Source organism: Chiloscyllium punctatum, chromosome 48 (genome assembly GCF_047496795.1).
Source record: "Chiloscyllium punctatum isolate Juve2018m chromosome 48, sChiPun1.3, whole genome shotgun sequence".
NCBI lineage: Eukaryota > Metazoa > Chordata > Chondrichthyes > Orectolobiformes > Hemiscylliidae > Chiloscyllium > Chiloscyllium punctatum.
The window spans coordinates 46833023-46859009 of NC_092786.1; the positions used below are offsets into that span (position 1 = coordinate 46833023).

The 25987-nt window shown below is 42.7% G+C and overlaps 1 protein-coding gene across 2 annotated transcripts in view; it reads left to right on the forward strand.

The window, feature by feature from the left end:
* The window catches only part of agbl1 (AGBL carboxypeptidase 1), a 252237-nt gene that overhangs the window by 165203 nt on the left and 61047 nt on the right, over positions 1-25987 (forward strand). For both annotated transcript variants that reach the window (XM_072565137.1, XM_072565138.1), the window contains 3 exons: positions 2248-2377; positions 3842-3973; positions 7973-8149. In XM_072565137.1, coding sequence (XP_072421238.1) covers positions 2248-2377; positions 3842-3973; positions 7973-8149 — 439 coding nt within the window. The remainder of the gene's footprint in view (positions 1-2247; positions 2378-3841; positions 3974-7972; positions 8150-25987) is intronic.

Genomic DNA, 25987 nt, shown 5'->3' on the forward strand with positions numbered 1-25987 from the left:
CCAGCATCTGTTGCATTTTATTATTGTACTAAGACCAAAAATAACATTGCTCCTCATAGACTTGAAAACAATGAGTAATAAAATGACCATACGTTTCAGCTGCTGGAAACCACGGGAGGGATAGGCACCAGGTCTGGGTGCTGGACACTCTCCCTGGGACACTCACTTGCAATTATCTTGTTAAATTTTTAAAGGGAAACACACCATGTTCAAAGTGCCTGTTGTCAGCTGGAGGTCAATTGGCTGCATTTGAATTGGGGAACCTAGATCAGGGTGAAAGCTCAGATGGCAGCAGTACTTTCTCTTGTGGCAAAACAGCAGCATGATGGCTCAGTGGTTAGCACTGCTGCCTCACAGCGCCAGGGACCCGGGTTCAATTCCCACCTTGGGTGACTGTCTGTCTATGTGGAGTTTGTACATTCTCCTCATGTCTGCATGGGTTTCCTCCGGATGTTCCGGTTTCCTCACACAAAGATGCGCAGGTCAGGTGAATTGGCCATACTAAATTGCCCAGACTGTTCGGTGCATTAGTCAGGGGTAAATGTAGGTGTGGATGGGTTACTCTCCTGAGGGTCAGTGTGGACTTGTTGGGCCAAAGGGCTTATTTTCTTACTGTAGGGAATGGGTCATTGTAGACCTGGAACATGAGTAGAATAACCCATATGGGTGTCATTGTCCATTGGGTTCTGAGCATAAGCCACATACCAGAGCTTTTAAGCTGCAGTTAGTGATTAAATGTCAATACCATCAAATAAAGACTTATTCCCCCATGTGGAGCAGTTATGTTAACCTTACTTCACCAAGTTGGTCATTTTTCACACGTTCTTGCAGACAGTGAGTTCTATTGTTGCCTGGTTGGTGGAGCAGAAAGGAATTGAGTGTGCAAGAAAAAAATGGGAAGCCGGGATGGATCCTGGACGCTGTCCCTCGATTGATCGAGATCTCCAGGTGGGGCAAGAGACAGGCCAGAGTGTAGATTGTGGAAGCTGTTGGGGCACCCAAGGTGGAGGCTGCTATAAGGAGAGCCCACTTCTGTGGACCTCAACAATCACTCTGTTCCCCAATTACCAGCAAAACTATTGACCCTCGTCCATTTACAATTGTAATTAATTATCACCTCTCCGTGGTCTCCTGATTGCCTCAGCCTTAGCTGTGGGCACAGCTGCTGGCTCCCTCATTGAGCTATTTGTGCCAGGAGCTGGTCTTTAATTGGATGGCATCAATTCGGAGGCTAGCTTTGGCAAAATTGTTGAGCTGATCCATCTGCTGTCAGTCCTGAATGTCTATAGAATGTTTAGTTGTGATAAATACAACTATTTCTTCTTCTGATTCTACATAGATACACTCCCAATGAGTTATTACTGCACAGTGAGGATGTTATGCACTGGATAGTGAGGATTTCTGAGTACTCCATCTGACATTGCTAATGATGACTAAAACCAATCGAACAAGACTGGGAATGAAAGCCTGAGACTCTTGCCTGAAATGTTTGCCCCAGCTACTAACTGAACTAGATCAGTGAACTAGCCTGGGAAATACTATCATTTTTAACAATGTATTCTCCCAAGGCACTTACTGGAGCTGAGAGTTGTGAGTGATCATGTTAAATATCTTGTGCTGACATGGCTCACTGCATTAATCTTTAACAATGCTGGTGCCTATTGACCACAGTAATGTATCAGTCAGATGTGGCCTTGAATTCAGTGTCATGGCCATCAAAGCTGAGTCATTCCCCCTTAGGGGTCTAGACCTGTGTAAAGTTCAGTGTCAGGTTCTGGTGTTTTTATTTCAAATCCCAGTACATGTAAGGCACTATTTGTTCAAGGAACTCTTTCATTTCACTTGTGGTTGTGAAGAAATTTTTTTAAAACATCATTTAAGGGATGAGGGTATTGCTAGCATTTATTGCCCATCCTGAATTGCCCACAGGGTCAACCATGTCGCTGTGGGTCTGGAGTCACATGTAGGCTAAATCAGGTAAGGTTTCCCTCCCTAAAATACATTAATGAACTAAAAGGGTTTTTTCCAATGATCAACAATGGATTCACAGTTATTATTGGGCTTGTGGTTTTTAATTGAATCCAAATTCCACCATCTGCCTTGGTGAGATTCGAACCTGGATCCCCAGGACATTTCCTAGGTCTCTGGATTAACAGCCTGATGATAATACAATGAGGCCATTACCTACCCCTAGAATTAAAATTGCACATTTGCTCTTTTATCTCACTTGTATGATTTTTCTTTTAGCCATCGCTGCTCTTTGAGTGGAGAGGATTTGAACAGGCAATGGTCAGATCCAAAGCCAGACCTTCATCCAACTATTTATCATACAAAGGGACTCCTCAGCTACTTGAGAAGTATTGGCAAGACCCCACTGGTAAGTGTTAGTGATTTAAAGCAGGTGGGACAAGGAGCATGACCAATGCAGGGGGATTAAAAACCCAGAATATACTTTTCCTGCACTTGAAGGAGCCAGCCAGTGTGTTGTCTGTGAAGCGTGGGATTGTTTCCTGTGCTACAATGTTGCTGCTTGTTATAACATACCCTTCAAAAGGCGAAGTCCCCATTTGATCATTTAGGCAACTATTTCAACAAATGAGGAAATGTTGTATCAAACACAAAAAAAATCCTCAGAGAAATGAAAACAGAAGTTGAAATTTAGCAGACAAGAAGAACAATAAAAGGTCCTAAAGAAAATAAGAGGTGCAGAAAGGGATTTTGAGGAAATAATTACACAGATATTAAAGCTAAGAATACAGCTGCATGAAATATAATTAATAGGACAAACATGGGAAACTGGTATGTGCGCCTTTAAATACACGCACGAAAGCTATAATGGTGAATATAGACATTGTGGATTTGTTAAATTACTCCATTGTATTTGTTTTCACAAGGGAGTCAGAAGATTAAGTACCAACAATATGAAGGGGCCAATAAAGCAGTCTATGGTCCCAGGAGACAAGAACATAAGAATTAGAAGCAGGAGGAGGCTATTTGTTTCTTTTGGCCTACTCTGCCATTCTGATTTTATCCTGGCTTTAATTCCACTTTCCTGTCTTCCTCCTGCAACTGTTGCCTCCTTTAGCCTTCAGACATGAGTCTTACTCAGCCTGGGTCTGTACTTGATGGAGTTTAGAATTACTGGTAGGGAGTCTCTTTGAAGCTTACAGAGTACTGGGAGGTCTGGATAGAGTGGACCGCGAAAAAGGCATTTCCACGAGAGATTAGGACCCAAGGGCACAGGCTCAGAGTGAAGGCAAGACCCTTTAGAACTGAGATGGAGGACAACCTCTTCAGCAAGAGGATGGTAATTCTGCAGAACTCTTTGCTGCAGAGGGCTGTGGAGGCCAAGTCATTGAGTGCATTGGAGACAAAGTTTCTTGACTGGTAAGGGGATCAAAGGTTACGGGAAATAAGCAGGAGAAAGGGGTTGAGAAACATATCAGCCATGATCGAATGGCGGAACAGACTCAGTGGGCTGAATGACCTGATTCTGCACTACATCTTATGGTCTTAGCTCCCAATGAGAAGCATAACTCAGGTTGAGATCTCACTATGCATATAATCTAACAACTACAGATGGTCAGGTGAAAAACCCATAATACTGCAGTCTGAATTTGAAAATAATGAGGATTGCTGTTTTGTCTCAAACACTTGATTCTGACTCTTTGTTTGCTGCTCTGTGACTGATCCTATATAATTATTCGTCTGTTCTGTTTCAGTATACTGTTCCTTAGCGATAGTTATTCTGATACTGTTACATATATCTTAATGGCATTCCGATGTTTTGAGTGCTGGTGTATCCAGAGTCTCCTGAACTTACCTATTGGTTTTGTACCAGGTTTATTGTGACTACCATGGACATTCACGGAAGAAGAATGTCTTCATGTACGGATGCAGCCTTAAGGAGACACTGTGGCAGGCAAGGTCCAGCATTGACACAGCAACATTAAAAGAGGATATTGGATATCGGGTGAGTGTCATCATTACATTCTCCTATCTAGTGGTTTGTTGGAATATTCAGCTCTCCAGTTAAATGCTTTTGGTTATATTAAGAAATTATCTTTTGTGGCAATCCAAAATAATTACAACTCCGCTCATGATTTAATTTCCTGAACCCTTTGTCTACATGAATATATATGTTTTTAGTCAACACTCATTGATAAGATTGTGGCCCTACTGAGAAGGCCAGTTAATTTAGTCTTTCTTCCAAATTGTCCTTGAGAAGTTGGTGATGATCCACCTACTTGAATTACTCTATGTGTAGAATAGAAGGTACAGCTATCATGTTGTTAGTAAGGGATGTTGCCCGGGCTTTTGGAGCTGCCTTTGTTGTATGTTGTCCACTCAGCACTTTTTTGAACTTGATGTGGATTGAAATAAGTTTTCTGAAGACTGCCTTCTGTTACAGTATGAATGACTAGATGAGGCCGAGGTGGGTGGATCATCCACTCAGCATTTCTGGCTGAAGATGATTGCAAATGTTTCAGGCTTCTCTTTTGCACTGACTTGCTGACACTGTCACCATTGGGAATGAGGATGTTCAAAGAACTTTCCCTTTGCATTCATGATATGATGTGGCTGAACTGCATAGCTCTGACCAGAACTATTGGTTGCACAATTGCTTAGCTCTTTGTATCACATTCTGCTTCTGCTCTTTCGCATGCCTGTAATCCTGTGTAAGACCAGAAGATGTCAGACCATTCAGCCCATCAAGTCTGCTCACCCATTCAATGAGATCATGGCTGATGTAATAATCCCCAACTCCACTTTCCTGCCCTTTCTCCACAGCCCTTGATTGCTTTACGGATTAAAAAATCTGCCTTGAATAAAAGTAGTGACCCAAGCTCAATAGCCCTCTATGGTAAAGTTGTTTCACCAAGATTTTAGGTACACTTGGTGTTGTTCCTGGCATGTTGTTCTGCACTCCACATTAAACCTAATGATCCCCTGACTTGATGCTAATTGAGTGAGGGACATGTAGGACCATGAGGAGACAGTTATGATGGAATTGCAATCTCTTTTGCTGATGATAGACTACACCTCACTGATGATTAGTTTGAGTTGCCAAATCTGTTCTGAGTCCATTCCATTTAACAAGGTGGTTGTACAGTCAGAGTGTAAGACAGGATATCATCCCCACAAGTCCTGTGCAGTGGTCACTCCTACTGGTACTGTCATGGGCAAGTGCATATGCAACTGGTGAAGATAACACCAGTGTTTTAATCAACACTCCCTTTCCTTTATTGATCACAGCAAGCAATCCCTTCCCAGTTCCAGTGTATTTATATTTTAAAATGAGTCGATTTAATGACACTTTCTTGGGCGAAGAAAAAAGTGCAGTTATATTAGTTACTAAAATGTGAGGAAAGATAATAAATCATGACGCATGTCTTGAAGTGAGAAGTGAGGAAACACAATGGTTAATGGTTGTCACATTTCACGATTTTGGACGTGTCGGTGTTGGATTGGGGTGTACAAAGTTAAAAAATCACGCAACACCAGGTTATAGACCAACAGGTTTATTGGTAGCACTAGCTTTCGGAGCGCTGCTGGAGCAATACAGAAGGAGCAGTACTCTGAAAGCTAGTGCTTCCAAGTAAACCTGTTGGACTATAACCTGGTGTTGTGTGATTTTTAACATTGTCACATTTCACAGTCTAGTCCTCATGGACAAGACAAAGACTGATTTGTGTGTCTTTTTCCTAACCATCATGTGTTTCATCACTTCTCCCCTAAGTGAGGATTAGATAGTGAAATGTTATGGCCGTTACATTGGACGGTTTCAATGGCAATGACCTTGGAGGTGAGCATTCAGTCCGGAGATTCTTGGTACTGCAAGTTGACCAAAGTTGTGCTGTTTCTTCTCGATGGAGTCTTTGCTGACTTGCAACTTGCTTCTTGCAGCCAGCGAGAGGGAGACCTCCCTTTTACCGACAAGTGCAGAGATTTTCCACACTTGGTCAATCACATTCTCAGAATTTATATTCCCAGTCATGTTTGGCTCATGGGTTTGTTTTTTTGTTACTGTGTCAGGTTGCTGCTTGTTTTATGGGACAGCTGTCCCAATTTTGGCACAAGTCACCAGATGTAAATGAGGTGGACTGAGCAGGGTTGCCTGCACTTGGTGTGCGTTTGCTGCATCTGGTGCTTAGGTTGCTGCTGGGTGGTCTGTCTGTTTTTTTTTCTTATTGTTTATTTTTGTGGAGTGCTTTGATGCAATGACGTAAATTACAAGAACATTTCACAGTCAACCATATTGCTGTGGGTCTCCAGTCACAAACCAGAGCAAGTAAGCATGGCTGAATGCCTTCCCTGAAAGATTGGATTTTGTACAACCACCTGATGAAGGAGTGATGCTCCGAAAGCTAGTGTGCTTCCGATCAAACCTGTTGGACTATAACCTGCTGTTGTGTGATTTTTAACTTTGGATTTTGTACAGGTACACAATCCTTTATCTGAAATATTTTGCGGCCAGTTGTTTTTCGGAATTCAGAATTTTTGGGATTTCAGAATAAATGACATTTTCACAATGAAATTAAATAAAAATCTTACCAAACAGCAGATCCACATGTCACATCTGAGTGACATGGGTCGAGTGGGTGTGGAGATGGGTCACCCATTAGTATGCCAAACACCCTTGTTAAACAGAAAAAAACTTCACGAGAGAAACTTCGGATTTTGGAGCTTTTCGGATTTCGGATAAAGGATTGTGTACATGTATCATAATTCTTTACATCACCGAATTCAGATTCCCCACTAACTGTGCTAGGATTTTAGCTCAGTTCATAGCCCTGGATTACCAAAGCAGTGACATAAACACTATACTGCTGCACTTGTTGACAAGATAGATGCAATTTGTGAAGTTTATACTGTTAGAATATTTCTGTGAATTTTATTGCACTTTCATGATTGAGCACAATATGATAGTTATTTGGCCCATTTATAGTAGAAATGAGTTCTTATTGAGAGTCTGGGTTTCCAGTAGCTAAGTACAACCTGTAAGTGGTTTTAACGGTATGGTTCAGGAAAAATTTGAAATCAGTCTGCCTTACCTCAACTTGCAATCCAATCAGTTAAGGAACATAGCAAATGTGAGGGGCCAATGCTTACTGACTCTTGTTTGAACTGCAAATATTTGAATTTTTACTGACAAAGGCATACCCCTCTCCCCTCACCCTAAGACTTTGTTTGATGGGCACTGTTATAAAAGTATCTTGTCTTTAAATAAGTTTACCTTTGTGGACTCCATGTACTGTGTGTATACAACATTGTGACTCTGCCTGACTGTGATTCTATTGTGAATGTGAAAGCCACAAAATAGAAATCAGTTACTTTATTCTGTATAGTCTGCTTCATAACTTATTATGTGATTTATTGTTAACTAACCCACGGAATTAATCGATTGATTATTGGATAATTATCATTAAACTGGCAAACATAATCTTTCTCATTGTTTTATTGACCAATGGACATCTTCTCATTATTCCCTTGACAAGCATTCACTCTTATCGTTTCATTGCATAGTGGTCTGCTTCTCCTCATTTACGAACAATACTTGCTTTCACAGTCCTGTTGACAAAGTTCAAGCCATCGCTGTTCCATTGACTAACATTGTTAGATCACATTGTTCTTTTGACTGATGTTGGTCTCTTCCATTGCTCAATTAGTGCCTGCTTTATTTCTGTTGACAACTGTTGCCCTTCCTCACCTTGAACACCAAAGAAATAAATAGCAACAGAGAAATCTGTCATAGCACCTGCTTTAAAATGTTCTCAGTGTGGTCTTTATCATATGATCATGTCCAGTAAGTTAATCAGAAGCCCGAGCTACAGAAATTCTCCCAGCGGTTGTTCAAGGAACATCACTCACCCTGCCCTGTGACATGAATGTAAATCTGTCAGAGTATCTGATCACTGACTTGCTGCTTTTGCATTAAATAAATCAATTTCTTCTAATTATTTCTTGATAGACCATCCCCAAAGTCCTGGACAAGATCTCCCCAGCATTTGCCATGAACCGCTGCTGCTTCTTGGTCCAGAAGTCGAGGGAAGCGACTGCACGAGTGGTGGTTTGGAGAGAGATTGGGGTTCTCCGGAGCTACACAATGGAGAGCACTTACTGTGGCTGTGATCAGGGCAAATACAATGTAAGTGAAAGCATCAGGGGCTCTTGCTATAGCTGTGTTAAATGACATTTCGAGCCTACTCATCACCACAAATTAGTGACATCTGCTGGTAACTCAAAACTAAGAGCAATAGAATCAGAACAGACAGCCAAAGATTAATGAATCAATTGAATTACATGTGCAAGTGGACAAAAAAAAAGGATTATATTTGATGTTGTAAGTGGAAAGTACTTGCAGATAAGAAAAAGAAAAGACAATGCTTAAAGTGGCTAAGGATGATAATTTGAAAAGACCCAGGTATGTTTGAAGATTCAATGTAGAATCGATGACTGACTAAATCCATCCATGACTAAAGAGCAATCTGCAAAGTCAACAGAATCTTGAAGGATCACACTGTACAGCACACTGATCTGATCACACTGAATAATATATCTGGTTTCAAAAAGCCATGATGTAGAGAAGACATTCTAGCAATGGAGACGGTACAGAGATGATCCATGAGATTGATGAATAGAATTGGAGGTTTGAATTATGAGGCAAGATTAGAGAAACCTCTGATTTACTGCCCTGAAAGAAAGCTTCTGAGAAGTGGTTTTATAGAGATATATAAGTTGGCAAACAGAATGGATAAGTTAATTTGAAACATTACTTTAGCTTAAAGTGCTCCAGATGGACCAGCAGAAATACGCTCATTCTTGCAAAAGGCAAAATTAGAACTGAAATAATTTATTTCAACAAGGAATTATCAACACATGGAATGGATTGTTGAATAGTCTAAACCTTGCATTCATTTAAGGAACTATTGGGTTGAATTAAAGATCTTTATTATTGAATGTGTTAAGGTAAGCTGAAGGGTAGCCCCCCCATTGTAATCATCTCATGAGAGACTCCGCAACGTAAACAGCATGGAGTGAAGTTTTACCTTCACTGCCAGGCGTGTTACTCATTGCTGGGGCAAGCTGATAAATTGCTCAGAAAGAATGACAGCCCCTGAGAGAGCTCTCCCACGCTGCAGCATCCCATTAATAGCTTAGATGGAAGGAATACCTCATCACCCACATCATCTCTCGACAGTGAATCCAGATGATGCTTAATGCCCAGGCAGTAACATTAAAATACATTTCATTGACTGTGACGGTCAGGACCAGTAACTACACATCACCAATTCGTTGGCCTGAGTTCTAAGCAAGCAGCCCTGGCTGTGAGGATGGACCAGAAGCCTGGGTTTGGGGTGGGAAGTAATGAGGATTGTGGAAGGGGGTCCCCACCATAACAATTTGCAACTGCCTGACCCAATTATGTGCCAAAAAAGAAATTAATGACTTGGAACCAGGTTTTTATCCCTTCTTTTGGGGATGAAGGGTGAAGAGGTCATATCTTTTAATTCTTTGATAGGTTGTTGCTGGTAATGCCAGCACTTGTTGCCCATCCCTTTCAGAGGGCAGTTAACAGACAACTTCGTCACTGTGGATTGGAATCACATACAAACCAATCTGAATAAGGATGACAGATTTCCTACCTTAAAGGACATTGGTGAACCAAATTGTTTTTATAACAATCCATGATAGTTTCATGGTCACCATTACTGTGACTACATTTAAATTCCAGATTTATTAATTGAATTTAAGTTCCACCAGCTGCCATAGTGGGATTCGAACCCATATCCCCAGGGTACTAAGCTGGGCCTCTGGGTTACCAGTCCAGTGGCATCATAACTGAGCCACCATTTCCAAGAGTTAATGGACGATTGAAGGGTCAGGCATCTCTTCAGAGACAGCAGCGTCATAGGGAGCACCCGGCTTATAATGGCATCATGGTTACCACAAGCAGCGGTGAGAAGATACCCTTAGTTGTCCACATGAGTGCATCACTGGCCTCTGGATCAGAAGGCCCTCCTTGACCCAAATGCCGAGGCAATTGCATGGAATCGGGAAGGGTGGGTGTTATATAAGGTGCTTGGACCTCAAAGTGTAAATAGTGGGGTGGGCATATGATGATGCATAAGGACTTGGGTGGGCAGAAATGCTCTGGGTCATAAAGGAGATAAACCTAACAACTAGATCGCTGCATGGTCGCAGTCACACTGTTTGTCACGCCATTGTAACTTATACCTGATTGCTGTCAGGTAAGAAACTATATGTTTATGTTTACTACATGTAAGAAATATGTTTAGGCCATATGCTTCCTCTTGTTGGATGACCTGTATTCTTTTCCCCCTTGATAACACCAGACAAAGCAGGCTGGGTAGATGACAACTCCTTTAAAACAAGGGTGGCGGCAGCAAATCTTATTGTGACCAAATGTCCAACGAGTGCATACAACATGGTGGCAGCAGTGGTCCTCTAAAGATCTGATTTAGCTGTGCCTTTACGACAAGAGACACTCCCATCTCTAGCTTTTGACCTAATTCTAACCCCTTTTGCTCTGATCTCACAAGCTACGCCCCACTCCCCCAACCCCCATGTCGCATTAAATTAGGCCCATCAAATGCAACAACCACACCCTTCTCAGTGTAAATATGTTGACCATGAATTATTCATCCAGTTTCTAGCACATCCCCTGTCACTCAAATGGTATTTCTACTTTGTGAGGTCTGCAAATTAGGATCCTGTTTCATCCAAATTCCTGCTCATAATGGCAATGTCATCATTTCTGATTGAATCTGGGCTCTCCTCTCAATGTTCACATTGATGTTGTTGGAAGGCCATTATAATGTCTGCTGATGACAGTGAGAGAGTGACTCAAGACCGCCCAGAACCTGTGATTAGTGGTCCCAGCACATCAATGATAATCAGAATGAAAGAAAATCAGCTGTAACCATTTCCAGCATCAGGAAAAGTTACCAGAACCTGTTCCTACCTTTATAATCTGCTGTATGGAGAATCTTATACAGTGATTTTGAAATTTTTGTTTTGAAAAACTGGCCTTTTTGGAACAACTCTGACAGGTTGATGTCCTAGGCCTGGAAAAGGCAGCTGACCCTGTAGAACTTGAGAGAACAATTCACTAAAGATGGTGAGGATCATTTCAACTGGCTCTGAACATCCAAACTTTAACTCAGTAGCTGTAACACTGTACCCTGCACTCTGTTCTATTACCATAATGCACATGTGTAGTATGATCTTCCTGTAAAGCCAACACTCTTAACTGTATCCCAGTACATGTGATAGTAATAAATCAAATCAAGTCATTGCAATACACTGTGAGTCAAAAAGCTTTCGAAGTCTGATTGCATTCAATCAGATAGTCAAAGTCTCCTCATTAGGAAGCAGTGTCATACTGATAGTGGTACCTGCTTAATGATCTGCCAGCAGATAATCTGGAGATAACAACCTGGCTAATGCTTTTGGAACTTGCTTCAAATCCTGCCATGGTTGCTGGTGGAATTTAAGTTTAATTAGTTAATAATTCTGGAATAGCAAACTCACCTCAGTAATGTGGTGACCAGGAAATGTTCATCACTTCTCATTTCAGGAGATCTGATGCAGCAAATTCCCTTCAAGGAAAGGAATCCACTCTCTTTACCTGGTCTGGCCTCCATGTGACTCCAGTCCCACAGTAATGTTCGTGACTCTTAACTGCCCTCTGAAATATCCAAGCAGGCCGTTCCGTTTGGTGATGGATCTTCCAGCGACACCCACATGCCATGAAAGAAGCTCAATTATATTCAGTGACAGAGGCAGAGATCTCCAATCATGGTCATAGCTTCTATAAAGACTCAACCATTAAGTAGGACAGGAAGAGTCTTCAACTTAATCACAATCACTGAAATTGGCAGAACCTCCTGCATATACACTCCCAGTGAGATAGACAGAAACATCTTGCCCCAAGAACGTTTCGTTCCTCCTTCCAGGAAACATCATTGATCTACATCAAAGTGTACTTGTCAGGAGCTCAGTTTGTTTCAGTAATTATTTTGAAAAATAAATTGCTATTTTATTGGAGGTGCATAAATAAAACATTTACTTTATTGAGCACTGACAATGAGAAATCATGACAATCAGAAAATGCAGTCTTTGTATCAAAGTGAAAGGCAAAAGATACGTTGCTATCAATAACTCTTTATGCTTTCTCAGGCATTTGATGGGAACATGGGCCATTAATAGTGGTTCAGTGCAGAGCAAAGTGTGTCATCTTTTCAGCCCCAAGGGTGCACTGCAATTGATAATGAATTGTTTCATTTTTAAAAGGATATTCCCGTCTGCACTTTGGTCTATTAGAATTACAACTTCCATAAAGAGCAGCTGACCCCCCCAACAATCTCTGTTTTGGGCATGCTGTCTGGTTTGAGACTACGGGGTGTTCATCTGAGGCCATTTTCAGATGCAGGATCAGGTCTTCTCCAGTGGCATCTATCCCAAACTGGAGACCCTAAAGAGATCCAAAAGTTGCACCCTGCCTCTCATGAACATCATTTAGATGAGGAGCTGTGCCTTTCTGTACCTCCCCAGGCAGCAACCCAAATAAATTTGAATTCAATTAATAAAACCTGGAATGAAAACTCTCATGGTGACCATGAAAACATCTTCAATCATCATAAAAATCATCTGGGCGGAAGTGGGTACTGCAGATACTGGAGATGAGAGTCAAGATTAGAGTGGTGCTTGAAAAGCACAGCAGATCAGGCAGCATCCGAGGAGCAGGAAAATCCACATTCCTGATGAAGGGCTGTTGTCCCAAATGTCAATTTTCCTGCTCCTCAGATGCTGCCTGATCTGCTGTGCTTTTCCAACACCACTCTAATCTTGATAAAAATCATCTGATGTTCTTTAGGGATGGAAATCTATCGTTCCTACCTGATCTGGCCTATGTAAGACTCCAGACTCATTCCACTGTGTTTGACTCTTAAATACTTTCTGAAATGACCCAGCAAGTTACTTAGATTGAGGGCAACAAGTGTTAGTCTTGTCAGTGATGCTCACATCCCATAAGAGAATAAAGAGAAAAAGAGTACCTCATGTCTTTGCAGCAAATGTGTTGTGACTTGGTGAGGGGGCAGAATAAATCCTCAAATCGGGAGTGGGCTAAGAGTGGGCCTGATAGGATGAATAGCAATGAAGAAAATTGGGATATTGGAACTGTGGGTTCTCATCAGCCATTAACTTATACTATACTAACTGCTGTGTACATAACTGCCGTCTCAGGTGACTGACTGTGTAGAGTTTGCACGTTCTCCCCGTGTCTGCGTGGGTTTCCTCCGGGTGCTCCGGTTTCCTCCCACAGTCCAAAGATGTGCAGGCCAGGTGAATTGGCCATGCTAAATTGCCTGTAGTGTTAGGTAAGGGGTAAATGTAGGGGTATGGATGGGTTGCGCTTCGGCGGGTCGGTGTGGACTTGTTTCCACACTGTAATGTAATCTAACCTAATAACGGCACAAGCAAAGGGTTGAGGAAGCTCTGGATGTGCTGTACTCCACCACTAACACCCTGGAGATGGAAAACCCCGACGCCCTGTTTATTGTGACTGGTGATTTCAATCAAGCCAATCTAAGGAAGTTGTTGCCCAAGTACCACCAGAACATTACCTGCCCCACTAGGGGCCTAAACACTTAGACCACCCGCTACATCACTGTGAAAGATCCTACCTCTCCATCCCCCACCCTCATTTCAAGGTCAAGCAGGCGAACCCCTCGCGAATACAGGCCCAGTGATGGTTGGAGGAGGCAGAAGATCAACTCTGGTGCTGTCTGGAATTGGCTGATTGGGCCGTGTTCAAACAGTCAGCAGGTACCTTGGACGAGTACGCCGCCACCGTCACAGACTTTATCGGCAAGTGTGTGGAGGACTGCATACCGAGGAAGTCAATCCAGGTGTTCCACAACAGGCAACCCTGGATGAACCAGAACATACAGAACCTGCTAAAAACAAGGTGTGAGGCCTTCAGATCAGGAGACCCACTCAAATATAAGCAATCCAAGTATGACCTTCGCAGAGCCATTAAGACAGCCAAGGACCAATACACAGACACCCGGCAACTATGGCAAGGACTGAATGACATCACAGGTTCTAAAAAGAGACCGTGCAAGATAGCAGACGATGACACATCCCTCTCAGGATCATCTCAATGCCTTCTATGCTCGTTTTGAGCAGAGGTTTGGTGGAGAACTAACACCTATTCCGACAAGTGCTGATGAATCTATCCCAACAGTCACTGTATCAGAGATCAAGTCCGTTTCCCTTCGTGTGAATCCAAGTAAAGCGATGGGACCAGACGGAATACCAGGTTGTGCACTCAGAGCATGCATAGATAAACTGGCAGAGGTCTTCTGGACACCTTCAACCTCTCCCTGTAGTAGGCCACTGTCCCTGCCTGTTTCAAGAGGGCCAACATCATCCCTGTACCTAAGAAGGCTCATACAGCATGTCTCAATGACTACCGCCCACTGGCCCTAACTTCGGTGGTCATGAAGTGCTTTGAAAGGCAGATCATGGCATTAATCAACTCCAGCCTCCCCACTACTCTTGACCCACTCCAATTTGCCTATCGGACCAAAAGGTCCACATCAGATGCCATATCACTTGCCCTTCACTCCTCCCTAGAACATCTTGACACTAAGTACAGCTACGTAAGAATCCTACTCATTGTCTACAGTTCAGCCTGCAACACTATTATCCTCTCGTGACTAATTACTAAACTTAGTGATCTCTGACTAAGCCCCACTCTCTGCAACTGGATCCTCAGTTTCCTGACCCACAGGCCACAATCAGTGAAGATTGGGGACAATATTTCATCCTCACTAACACTTAACACTGGAGCCCCCACAGGGATGCGTACTCAGCCCTCTACTGCACTCAGTGTATACGCATGACTGCGTCGCCAAATATCAAACTAATGCCATTTCCAAGTTCCCTGACGACACCACCATAGTCAGTGAAATCTCAGATGGCGATGAAACAGACTACAGACGGGAGGTGGAATACCTGGAAAAATGGTGCATTGAGAACAACCTAGCTCTCAACGCCGGCAAAACCAAAGAATTCATTATTGACTTTTCAGTGGGATGTTACACATACCCCCCTACACATTAACAGCACAGAGATGGAACAAGTGGAGAGTGTCAAGTTGCTGGGATTGGTCATCCACAGTAAGCTTTCTTGGACTCTTCATGTGCATGCACTGGTTACAAAGGCCCAACAACCTCTCATCTTCAGGCATCTGAGAAAATTTGGCATGATGGCCAATACCCTGGCCAACTTTGATAGGTGCACCATCGAGAGCATTCTGTCTGGATGTATCACTACCTGGTATAGCAACTGTACCATTCAAGATTGGAGACAGTTACAGTGAGTGGGGAACTCTGCCTGGACAATCACAAAGGCCAACCCCCATCTGTAGAATCCATCTACCAGGCCCGCTGTCAAGGAAAGGCCGCCAGCATTCTCGAAGATCCACCCTGCCCTGACAACCTCTACCATCAGGGAGAAGGTACAGAAGCCTGAACACACAGACCATCCGGTTTCACAACAGTTTCTACCCTACTGTTGTTAGAAAACTGAATGGACTCTCAAACTCTTAGCATTCACCTGTACCTGTGTTTTTGTCTTGCTGCTGTTTGCCTATTATTTACCTATCTATGCTATGTAAGTATGTGATCTGCTTGCATTGCTCGCAAGACAAAGCTTTTCACTGTGCCTTGGTACATGTGACAACAAATTCAATTCACTTCATTTCAATTCAAGCTACTTGCTGAACCTGTGGTAGGGTAGACCCAGGTAATATCCTGCATATTGCAAAGAAATGTCTGATTAACACCAAAAGTAGGTGTTAAACCATTCACTTTTTTTTTTGTTAAACTAAAGATGCCTTAGTCTCAGAGCTGTTCTGTCATTAGGGAGAGAGAGAGAGAGAAGCTCTATTGGTGGTGAATTTAACCTGAAGATCATCACTTCTCAGGTGAGAGGTTAGATTAAGAAGGCGAAAGCTTCATATTAACGTCACCCAGTGCAGAAATTGAACCCGCATTGTTGGCACCACTCTGTATTGAAAAACTAGCTGTCCAATCAACTGAACTGATTCTCACCTTTAGTAATAAGAGGTGCTAAAGGGCTGTGATGAAGAACCTTTTTAGGACAGGAAGTGGAAATGACCTGCACCATGTTGCCCATGAGAGTGTTGGGAGCGGTTATGATCGATAATTTCACAAAGAAATTGCATTGCCACTTGACGCAAACTTGTAAGGCTACAGCGTTAGAATGGGGAATGGGACTGACTGAATCTACAGAGAGCAGCATGGATTTAGTAGGCCAGATGGTCTCCTACAGTGATGTAATGCTGTATAATGTTCTGAAATGCCTGCTTTACGTAGCTGAGCCAATAGTTGAACAATTCTCTGTTATCTCTGGGCTGTGCAGGATGTTGATCTTGGAGCTAAGGCTGGATGCCTACAAAACAGGGACTGAGGTCCAATGATGTGCAGGTCAGGTGAATTGGTCATGCTAAATTGCCCATCGTGATAGGTACATTAGTAGGGGAATGGGTCTCTGTGGGTTACTCTTCAGAGGGTTGGTGTGGACTTGTTGGGCCGAAGGACCTGTTTCCGCACTGTAGGGGATCTAGTCTAGTCTAATCTAAGAAATTACTATTGAAATGATTTAACTCCTAAAGTACAAGTAGACCACAATCAAATTATGTTTTTGATCATAAATAGATCTCATTAGTATTGTATGTAAAATGTTTATATTCACTATTGGATGGATCACTGGCTGGTCCATCATTTATTGCCCATCCTTAGTTGCCCTGGAGAAGATGCTGGTGAACTGCCTTCTTGAACCGCTACAGTCTGTGTGCTGTAGGTGGACCCACAATTTTATTGGGGCAGGAATTCTCGGATTTTGACCCAATAACACTGAAAAATGGTGATATAAAAATGATTTTACTAATAGCAAATGTAGACTACAATTAAGTTATTTTAGAGGATATATAGATTGCATTGGAATCATTTGTATTGATTATGTATCAATTGCAAATAAATGTTCTCCAGATTCAGTATATCTTGGTCTTGCATGGTGCTCACGTATATAATTGTGTAGGTAGTTTGAGATGAAGTGTCGATTTGGTATTGATCACATATAGATTATCATGTTTATTTATCTCAGTGTAACCTCAGTAGCTAAGTGTGAATAATCAGGTAGAGAGCAGTCCCATAGCTCCCTGTGATTTGCTACTTTCCCTGCTGTAAGTGACAGCAGCCCTTGATTATATCGACATAAATATAACTTAAAGCCATGAATGATGATGCTTTGTGTTTTGGTGGATTGTGGGAAGGAGGATGGCTTGATGGAGGGAAAGGGTCAATAGACGTAGATGTTAAAATTAAAAATTAAAATACTCTTTTCAGAAAACATGATACTATCGTTGGATATCCAAAGACAGATATGTGGGACCAACAGTGGGAAATCTCATCTGGGGTCTACCTAAATGATATCACTGAGGCTAATCCTAGCAAATTCTGTGGATGAAGTGGCGGCCCTTAGATGCAAAGTTGTTGTAGTAAGATTGTACCCAGGTGGAAAATTATGTAGATGCTATTTTACTTTTACTTTTATTTTGGGACTGAGTGTTATTGGATTTATTGTTTATCCCTAGTTGCCCTTGAACTGAGTGGCTTGCTGGGTTTTTTGAATGGCAGCTAAGAGTCAACCATATTGTTGGCAGTCCTGGAGTCACACATTGGCCAGACTTGGTTAAAATAGTAAATTCCCCTCCCCAAAAGGCAATAGTGAATTAGATGTATTTCAATAAGAACCAACTATTGTTTCATAGCTACCAATACTGATGTCATCAATTATCCAATGCAGTTCTGATAAAGGTCACCAACCTGTAACATTAACTGTTTCTCATTCTAGAACTGTTGCCTGACTTCCTGAGTCTTTCAGTATTGTCCACTTCAATTTCAAATTCCCAGCATTCACTGTATTTTGCCTTAAATTAAGCTGTTGTCTGTGTGTACTGTGACTGACAATAATCATTAAACTCACTTAGTTTAGAGGGCTTGGTACAGACTTGTCCAACTACTAAGTATCTAACACACAATCCATCATATTAATTTCTTTCTGCTGAGCTGGCAGATGCTTCAAATGTGCTGACTAAAGACAATCATAACAGCTTTCCCAGAAGTGGAATCTAAGACTTGCCTGACTTCACAACACAACTCATGTATCAGTACTCATATATTAACTAATTAAACAAGATGTATTCGGAGGGCAGGGGGGGTGCTTTTGTAGCGTAGTCAAGAGTCTAGGTCTTTTTAGATGGAATCATTGATTTATCTTGTGGTAATTTCTGAGAGATGGCTAGCGGAACTGATTCTGTTTGATCAGGTATAAAAAAATAAGTGATTCTGCCTAATCGATGCTTGGTTTCTGTCTGTCTATTTGGATATATTGGTGCTTTTTTGTCGATACCAGACTCAATTTTACATTGTGATCTTGTGTTGTTTCAAACTCTGCAGCCCCCCCCCCCCCCCCCCCCCCCCTTTCCACCAGCACACAATTTGCAGGCTGTTTGCATCACAATCAGTACACATCAATGATTCTCTCGTCGAAGTATTTCATAGAGATGGCAGAGTAATGCTGGATTGGACAGGGGCGATTTGCTATTATCGCTCCTTGATGTAGTCAGCTAATACTCCTCTGTACACTTAGCACAAAGGGACACCAACTGCTGTGTACCATACTTGACCAGAATTTGTAACAGTATTCATAAAGCATCTCACTAGTAATTTGTGTACAGTACTTGATCAGAATTTGTAAGTTCAAATGCAGCATTTTGAAGCTGACATGTTTTTTCTTTCATGGTAGTGCTTACCATTTGGAGATTTCTTAGAGCATTGGAAAATACCAATATTTAGGGAGTTGGTTTAAAAAACTATTTGCCTTATTTAAACATGAGACTAGCTTAGATTAAGTGGCAAATACATCAGTATGTGTGTCCATTGCAATTGTCGTGAAAGTGGTCTGGAAAAGGATGAGAATTCATCATTCTATTGTTAAAAAGCACTGAACCTCAAGAGGGTGTCACTGGTTAGACCAGAATTTATTGCCTATTCCTAATTGCCCAGAGGCTGTTAAGAGTGAACCAGATTGCCGTGGGTGTGGAGTCAGACCAGGTAAGGGTGGCAATTTCTTTTCTTAAAGGTCGTTACTGCATCAGTTGGGTTTTCCCCAATAATCAAATTGTGGTCATCTTTAGGCTCTCATTTCCAGATTTTCTTCTTAATTGAATTCAAATTCCACCATCTGCCATCTGTAGGATTTGAACCCAAGCCCTCAGAACAGTACCTGGATTTCTGGATTAACAGTCCAGCAATTATATCATTAAACCATCACCTCCTATGAGATATTTTGCTCATTCTAGCTGTGAGAGGAACTCTTCTATCCAGTGAATAACTCCCTGTTAAACATGGACCCAGGATGATTTCGGGGTTGGCGTTGGTTTTATCTCATTAACTGGCGCTTCATGGGAACACGGTCAGTCTGGAGGTCGGGTATCATTAATATGTTTGGGGATGTGATAGAACTGAAGTGGTTAATGACTTCTCTCCATAAGTGATGCCACTGTAAGCAACCGAAGTCAAGAGGCTTGAACTCTTTAATACATTTAATGTACTTAAATGGACAAGCAATTCAGTTTGAGTTTATCCACAGGAGGCCCAAGTCAGGCCCCATGTATTTTTTTTGTGTGTTTGAAGATTGGAAATTGTTGTCAGTACAAAGTAATTATAAAAGATTCAGTTTTTAATGGGTTTTCTAATGGATGTTCTCTAGAAAAGAGAAGACTACAGGGTGATCTAATTGAGGCCTTTTAGATTCTGAAAGGTTTTGATAGGGCAGATGAGAGATATTACCATGTGCTAGCAAGAGCATAACTTGGGTTACAAATAAAAGATAGCCATTAATAAATTGAATAGCATAAAGATAAATTTAATAGGGAATTCTATTAGAGTGGTTACAGTGTGAAACTCACTAAAGGCTTATCTGAATAAAACCGGGTCGAACAGGTTCAACACATATCATTGGAGTTTAGAAAAATGAAAGGTGATCTTATTGGATCATATAAGATACTGAAGGGGCTGGATAGGCAGGATGATTCCTCTTTTGGGGAAGACTATAATTAGGTGATGTAGGTTAATTAAAAGAATTCTTTTTTTTAAGCACACTAATAAAACCTGTAAAATCTTCAGATGCTGGAAATCAGGAACAAAAAGAGATATTGCTGGAAAAGCTCAGCAATTTGGACAGCACAGTGGCACAGTGGTTGGCAATGCTGCCTCACAGCACCAGAGACCGGCGTTCAATTCCCACCTCAGGCAACAGTCTGTGTGGAGTTTGCACATTCTCCCCGTGTCAGTGTGGGTTTCCTCCGGGTGCTCCGGTTTCCTCCCACAGTCCAGGTTAGGTGAATTGGCCACGCTAAATTACCGGTAGTGTTAGGTGAAGGGGTCTGGGTGGGTTGCTCTTTGGAGGGTCGGTGTGGACTTGTGGGGCCGAAGGGCCTGTTTCCATACTGTACGTAATCTAATCTAAAAAAATATGGCAGCGTCTGTGGAGAGAAATCGGAGTTAACAGTTCAGGTCCAGTGACCCTTCATCAGAACTCAGAGTGAGGAGAGTACGTGTATGACACAGAGCTGTTACTCTGAGGAATTCTATTTTCCAGGAGATAAGCGAGCCAGGTCAAGGGTTTATTCAATGGCGAATTAGAAAAATTTTAATACTTGAGGGAGTCAAGAGTCATTGAGGCAAACAACCTCGGTGGAGCTGAAAGCATAACAATATCAGTAATGCCCGTATTGAATGGGAGAATAGTGTTGAAGGGCTCAATGGCCAAATCCTGTATCTAAATCCTGTCTTTAGATGTTGAAAATCGGATTCCCTAACCATCTGAGAATGTCATTGAGGGCTCTGGATCTCAGGCAAAACGTTGAAGTCTCTCCTTCTGATCACCTTCATCACTAAGGCTTGTGGTACCACATCAGTGACTCCAGAAATCTTTTCCTGCGCTGGTCTTCCACATTTCTTGTTTATGGGAGACAGGGTGTAGAGATAATATCCAGAACCCCAGAAGAGCGGGAAAATCGACATTTCAGGCAAAAGCCCTTAATCAGGAAACCTGCTCCTCGGATGCTGCCTGACCTGCTGTGCTTTTCCAGCACCACACTCTCGGCTGTAATTTCCAGCATCTGCAGTCCTCACTTTCGCCTAATCCAGAACCCCAGGCTAATGCCCTGGCAATATGGATTTGAATTTCTACCAACTGGAATTCAAATTAAAAATCTGGAATAAGAAGCTGATGTAATGGTAACCAGTAATCTGCCATCCTTAAAAGGTCTGGCTACATGTGACTCCAGACTCTCATCAATATGGTTGACTCTTAACCATAAACAACAATTAGACAACTTGTAAACAATTAAGGATGGGCAATAAATGCTGGTCTAGTTAGCAGTGGGCCCATCCCTTGAATGAATTTAAAATAAGAGTTGCAACAATGGCACTTAACAGCACTTTGCAGCAATTTGAAGCAGTTTCCTTCAAAAGCTTTGCTGTTCAGAACATCTGCACCCCATGCTATCCAAAGTGTTAGACTGGTGAGTCTGACATTGGTGGTGGGAAAGTTGTTGGAGGGAATCCTGAGGAACAGGATTTACATGTATTTGAAAAGGCAAGGACTGATTAGTGATACTGGATTAGTGGTGCTGGAAGAGCACAGCAGTTCAGGCAGCATCCAACGAGCAGCGAAATCGACGTTTCGGGCAAAAGCCCTTCATCAGGAATAAAGGTAGTGAGCCTGAAGCATGGAGAGATAAGCTAGAGGGTGGGGGTGGGGAGAGAATAGCATAGAGTACAATGGATGAGTGGGGGAGGAGATGAAGGTGATAGGTCAAGGAGGAGAGGGTGGAGTGGATAGGTGGAAAAGGAGATAGGCAGGTCGGACAAGTCAAGGAGACAGTGCTGAGCTGGAAGTTTGAAACTAGGATGAGGTGGGGGAAGGGGAAGTGAGGAAGCTGTTGAAGTCCACGTTGATGCCCTGGGGTTGAAGTGTTCCGAATCGGAAGATGAGGCGTTCTTCCTCCAGGCGTCTGGTGGTGAGGGAGCGGTGGTGAAGGAGGCCCAGGACCTCAATGTCCTTGGCAGAGTGGGAGGGGGAATTGAAATGTTGGGCCACAGGGCGGTTTGGTTGATTGGTGCGGGTGTCTCGGAGATGTTCCCTAAAGCGCTCTGCTAGGAGGCGCCCAGTCTCCCCAATGTAGAGGAGACCACATCGGGAGCAACGGATACAATAAATGATATTGGTGGATGTGCAGGTAAAACTTTGGATATGGAAGGCTCCTTTAGGGCCTTGGATAGAGGTGAGGGAGGAGGTGTGGGCACAGGTTTTACAGTTCTTGCGGTGGCAGGGGAAAGTGCCCGAATGGGAGGGTGGGTCGTAGGGGGGTGTGGACCTGACCAGGTAGTCGTGGAGGGAACGGTCTTTGCGGAAGGTGGAAAAGGGTGGGGAGGGAAATATATCTCTGATGGTGGGGTCTTTTTGGAGGTGGCGGAAATGTCGGTGGATGATTTGGTTTATGCGAAATGTAACAAAGAAGTAACAAAGAGGATTAATGAGGGCAGAATGGTGGATGTGATCTATATGGACTTCAGTAAGGCGTTCAACAAGTTCCTCAGGGTAGACTGATTAGTAAGGTTAGATCTCATGGGATACAGAGAGAACTAGCCATTTCAATACAGAACTAGCTCAAGGGTAGAAGACAGTTGTGGTGAAGGGTTGCCTTTCAGACTGGAGGCCTGTGACCAGTAGTATGCCACAAGGTTCAGTGCTGGGTCCACTGATTTTCATTATTTATATAAATGATTTGGATGTGAACATAGGAGGTATAATTAGTAAGTTTGCAGAATACACCAAAATTGGAGGTGTAGTGGAAAGTGAAGGAGGTTACCTCAGAGTACAACGGGATCTTGATCAGATGGGCCAATGGGCAGAGGAGTGGCAGATGGAGTTTAATTCAGATAAATGCGAGTTGCTGCATTTTAGAAGGGCAAATCAGGGCAGGACTTACACACTTAATGGTAAGGTTTTGTTGCTGAATAAAGAGACATTGGAGTGCAGGTTCATAGTTCCTTGAAAATGGAGTCGCAGGTAGATAGGATAGTGAAGAAGGCATTTGGTATGCTTTCCTTTATTGGCCGGTGCATTGACCATAGGAGTTGGGAGATTATTTTGCCACCTGTACAGGATATTGGTTTAGGCCTCTTTTGGAATACTGTGTGCAATTCTGGTCTCCCTCCTATTGGAAGGATGTTGTGAAACTTGAAAGGGTTCAGAAAAGATTTATAAGAATGTTGCCAAGTTTGGAGGATTTGAGGTATAGGGAGAGGTTGAATAGGCTGGGGCTGATTTCCCTGCAGTGTTGGGGGCTGAGGGGGTGGATAGGATAAATAGACAAGGTCTTTTCCCTGGGGTGTGAGAGTCCAGAATTAGACGGCACAGGTTTAGGGTGAGGGGGGAACAATTTAAAAGGGACCTAAGAAGCAACCTTTTCATGCAGAGGGTGGTGTGTATATGGAATGAGCTGTCAGAGGAAATGTTGGAGGCCACTATAATTGCAACATTTAAAAGGCACCTGGATTGGTATATGAATAGGAAGGGGTTAGAGGGATATGGGCCAAGCACTGGCAAATGGGACTAGATTAGGTTTCGGATATCTTGTTGGCATGGGCTAGTTGGACTGAAGGGTCCATTTCTGTGCTGTACATCTTTATGACGCTATATATTTAAATCTATGGCTACGATTATCTGGAGGTCTTAACTAAGGTGGATCAAACCCTTCCCTTCTATCCTAGTGCTGAATCCCAGACTTTGAACTTCTATTAGCCTACTCAAGGATATTCCTTTTCTATTAGTCTCTGTACAAATAGCAAGCAGCTTCATTTTTGTGACTACTCAACAGGACTCTTCATGTATTCATTGCAGAACCCTTTGTGTGCTATCTTAATCTACGAGGCTATGATTGTCTTCGATTATAGTTCAGATACCAAAATAAACAATATACTTTTCAGTTAAAAATCTCCTCAGCCATTTTATATCAATTGAAAGACACCATCAGCCATTTTATGCTGCTTTCAGCCACTGGCAGCCCTAACATCTAGACATGTGGGCAGCACGGTGGCACAGTGGTTAGCACTGCTGCCTCACAGCGCCAGAGATCCGGGTTCAATTCCCGCCTCAGGCGACTAACTGTGTGGAGTTTGCACATTCTCCCCGTGTCTGCGTGGGTTTCCTCCGGGTGCTCCGGTTTCCTCCCACAGTCACAAAGATGTGCAGGTCAGGTGAATTGGCCATGCTAAATTGCCCGTAGTGTTAGGTAAGGGGTAAATGTAGGCGTATGGGTGGGTTGCGCTTCGGCGGGGCTGTGTGGACTTGTTGGGCTGAAGGGCCTGTTTCCACACTGTAAGTAATCTAATCTAATCTAATCTAAAAACATTAATTGCCACTCATCTGAGGACAGAGTGCCTCTTCTTGTTCAGGATGCTTAGGAAATTCACCACGCCCATAAGGACCCTCACCAACTTATACAGATGCATCATACTATTCAGGTGCATAATGGCCTGGTATAGCAACTGCTCTGCCCAGGACCGTAAGAAACTACAGAAAGTTGAGTGCAACCCAGACCATCACGGAAGCCAACTTTCCATCCGTGGACTCCATTTACACTTTTAGATTAGATTATATTACTTACAGTGTGGAAACAGGCCCTTCGGCCCAACAAGTCCACACCGACCTGCCGAAGCGCAACCCACCCAGACCCATTCCCCTACATTTACCCCTGCACCTAACACTACAGGCAATTTAGCATGACCAATTCACCTGACCTGCACGTTTTTGGAAACCGGAGCACCTGGAGGAAACCCACGTAGACACTGGGAGAATGTACAAACTCCACACAGTCAGTTGCTTGAGGCGGGAATTGAACCCGGGTCTCTGGCGCTGTGAGGCAGCAGTGCTAACCACTGTGCCACCATGCCGCCCACAGTTGTTGCCATGGAAAGGCTGCCAACATCATCAAAGACCCCTCCCACCCCTGTAATGCTCTCTTCCAACCTCTTTGTCAGGCAGTAGATAGAAAACCTTGAACACAAGCACGGACAAGTTCAAAAGCAACTTCTTCTCTTCTGTTATTAGACTGATGAATGGACATTCAAACAATGTTGATCTTGTTAAGGTTGAACTTGTTGTGTGCACCTGCTGTGCAGTGTAGCCTGTATGCCTTACTCTGTCCAAGTTTTTTTTCCACCCTATGGTCTGCCTCTACACTCAGAACAAAGTTTTTCACTGTACGTAGGTACTCGTAACAACAAATCAAATCAAATCAGCCACAAATCAAATCAGACCTTCCTTAGATCTATGGTACAATCCGGAAAATAAAGTGGCAACTCCAAATATGTCTGCTATTCCCCTCAGTTGAAACCCAACGTTTAAAGATTGTGAGCTGTGTAACTTCAATTGGAGAAAATATTTGCATTAATCCACTTCACAATGAATATAATATTGATAGGATGGAAAATGTAGAATGGAAATTAATATCTGTATAATTAGAACATTGCAGCTACTCTCTTGCATTGCTAACAAAGAATAATCAAATTTGTCAAATGAATGATTAGCTGTAATTCAAATAATTCCATAATCTCCCCCTCTGGAGGATATTCAGGGTATCCTGTCTATTGCCCCTCCAATATTGCAGCAAGTCAGCTTCTTTGAATGAAGAGTTAATTAGGATAGCCTGGACAGCTATATTAAGTGGTGCCTCTTGTTTATGTTAAATGCATGTTTGAATACAGCAGCTACAGAATACTGATGAGTACCT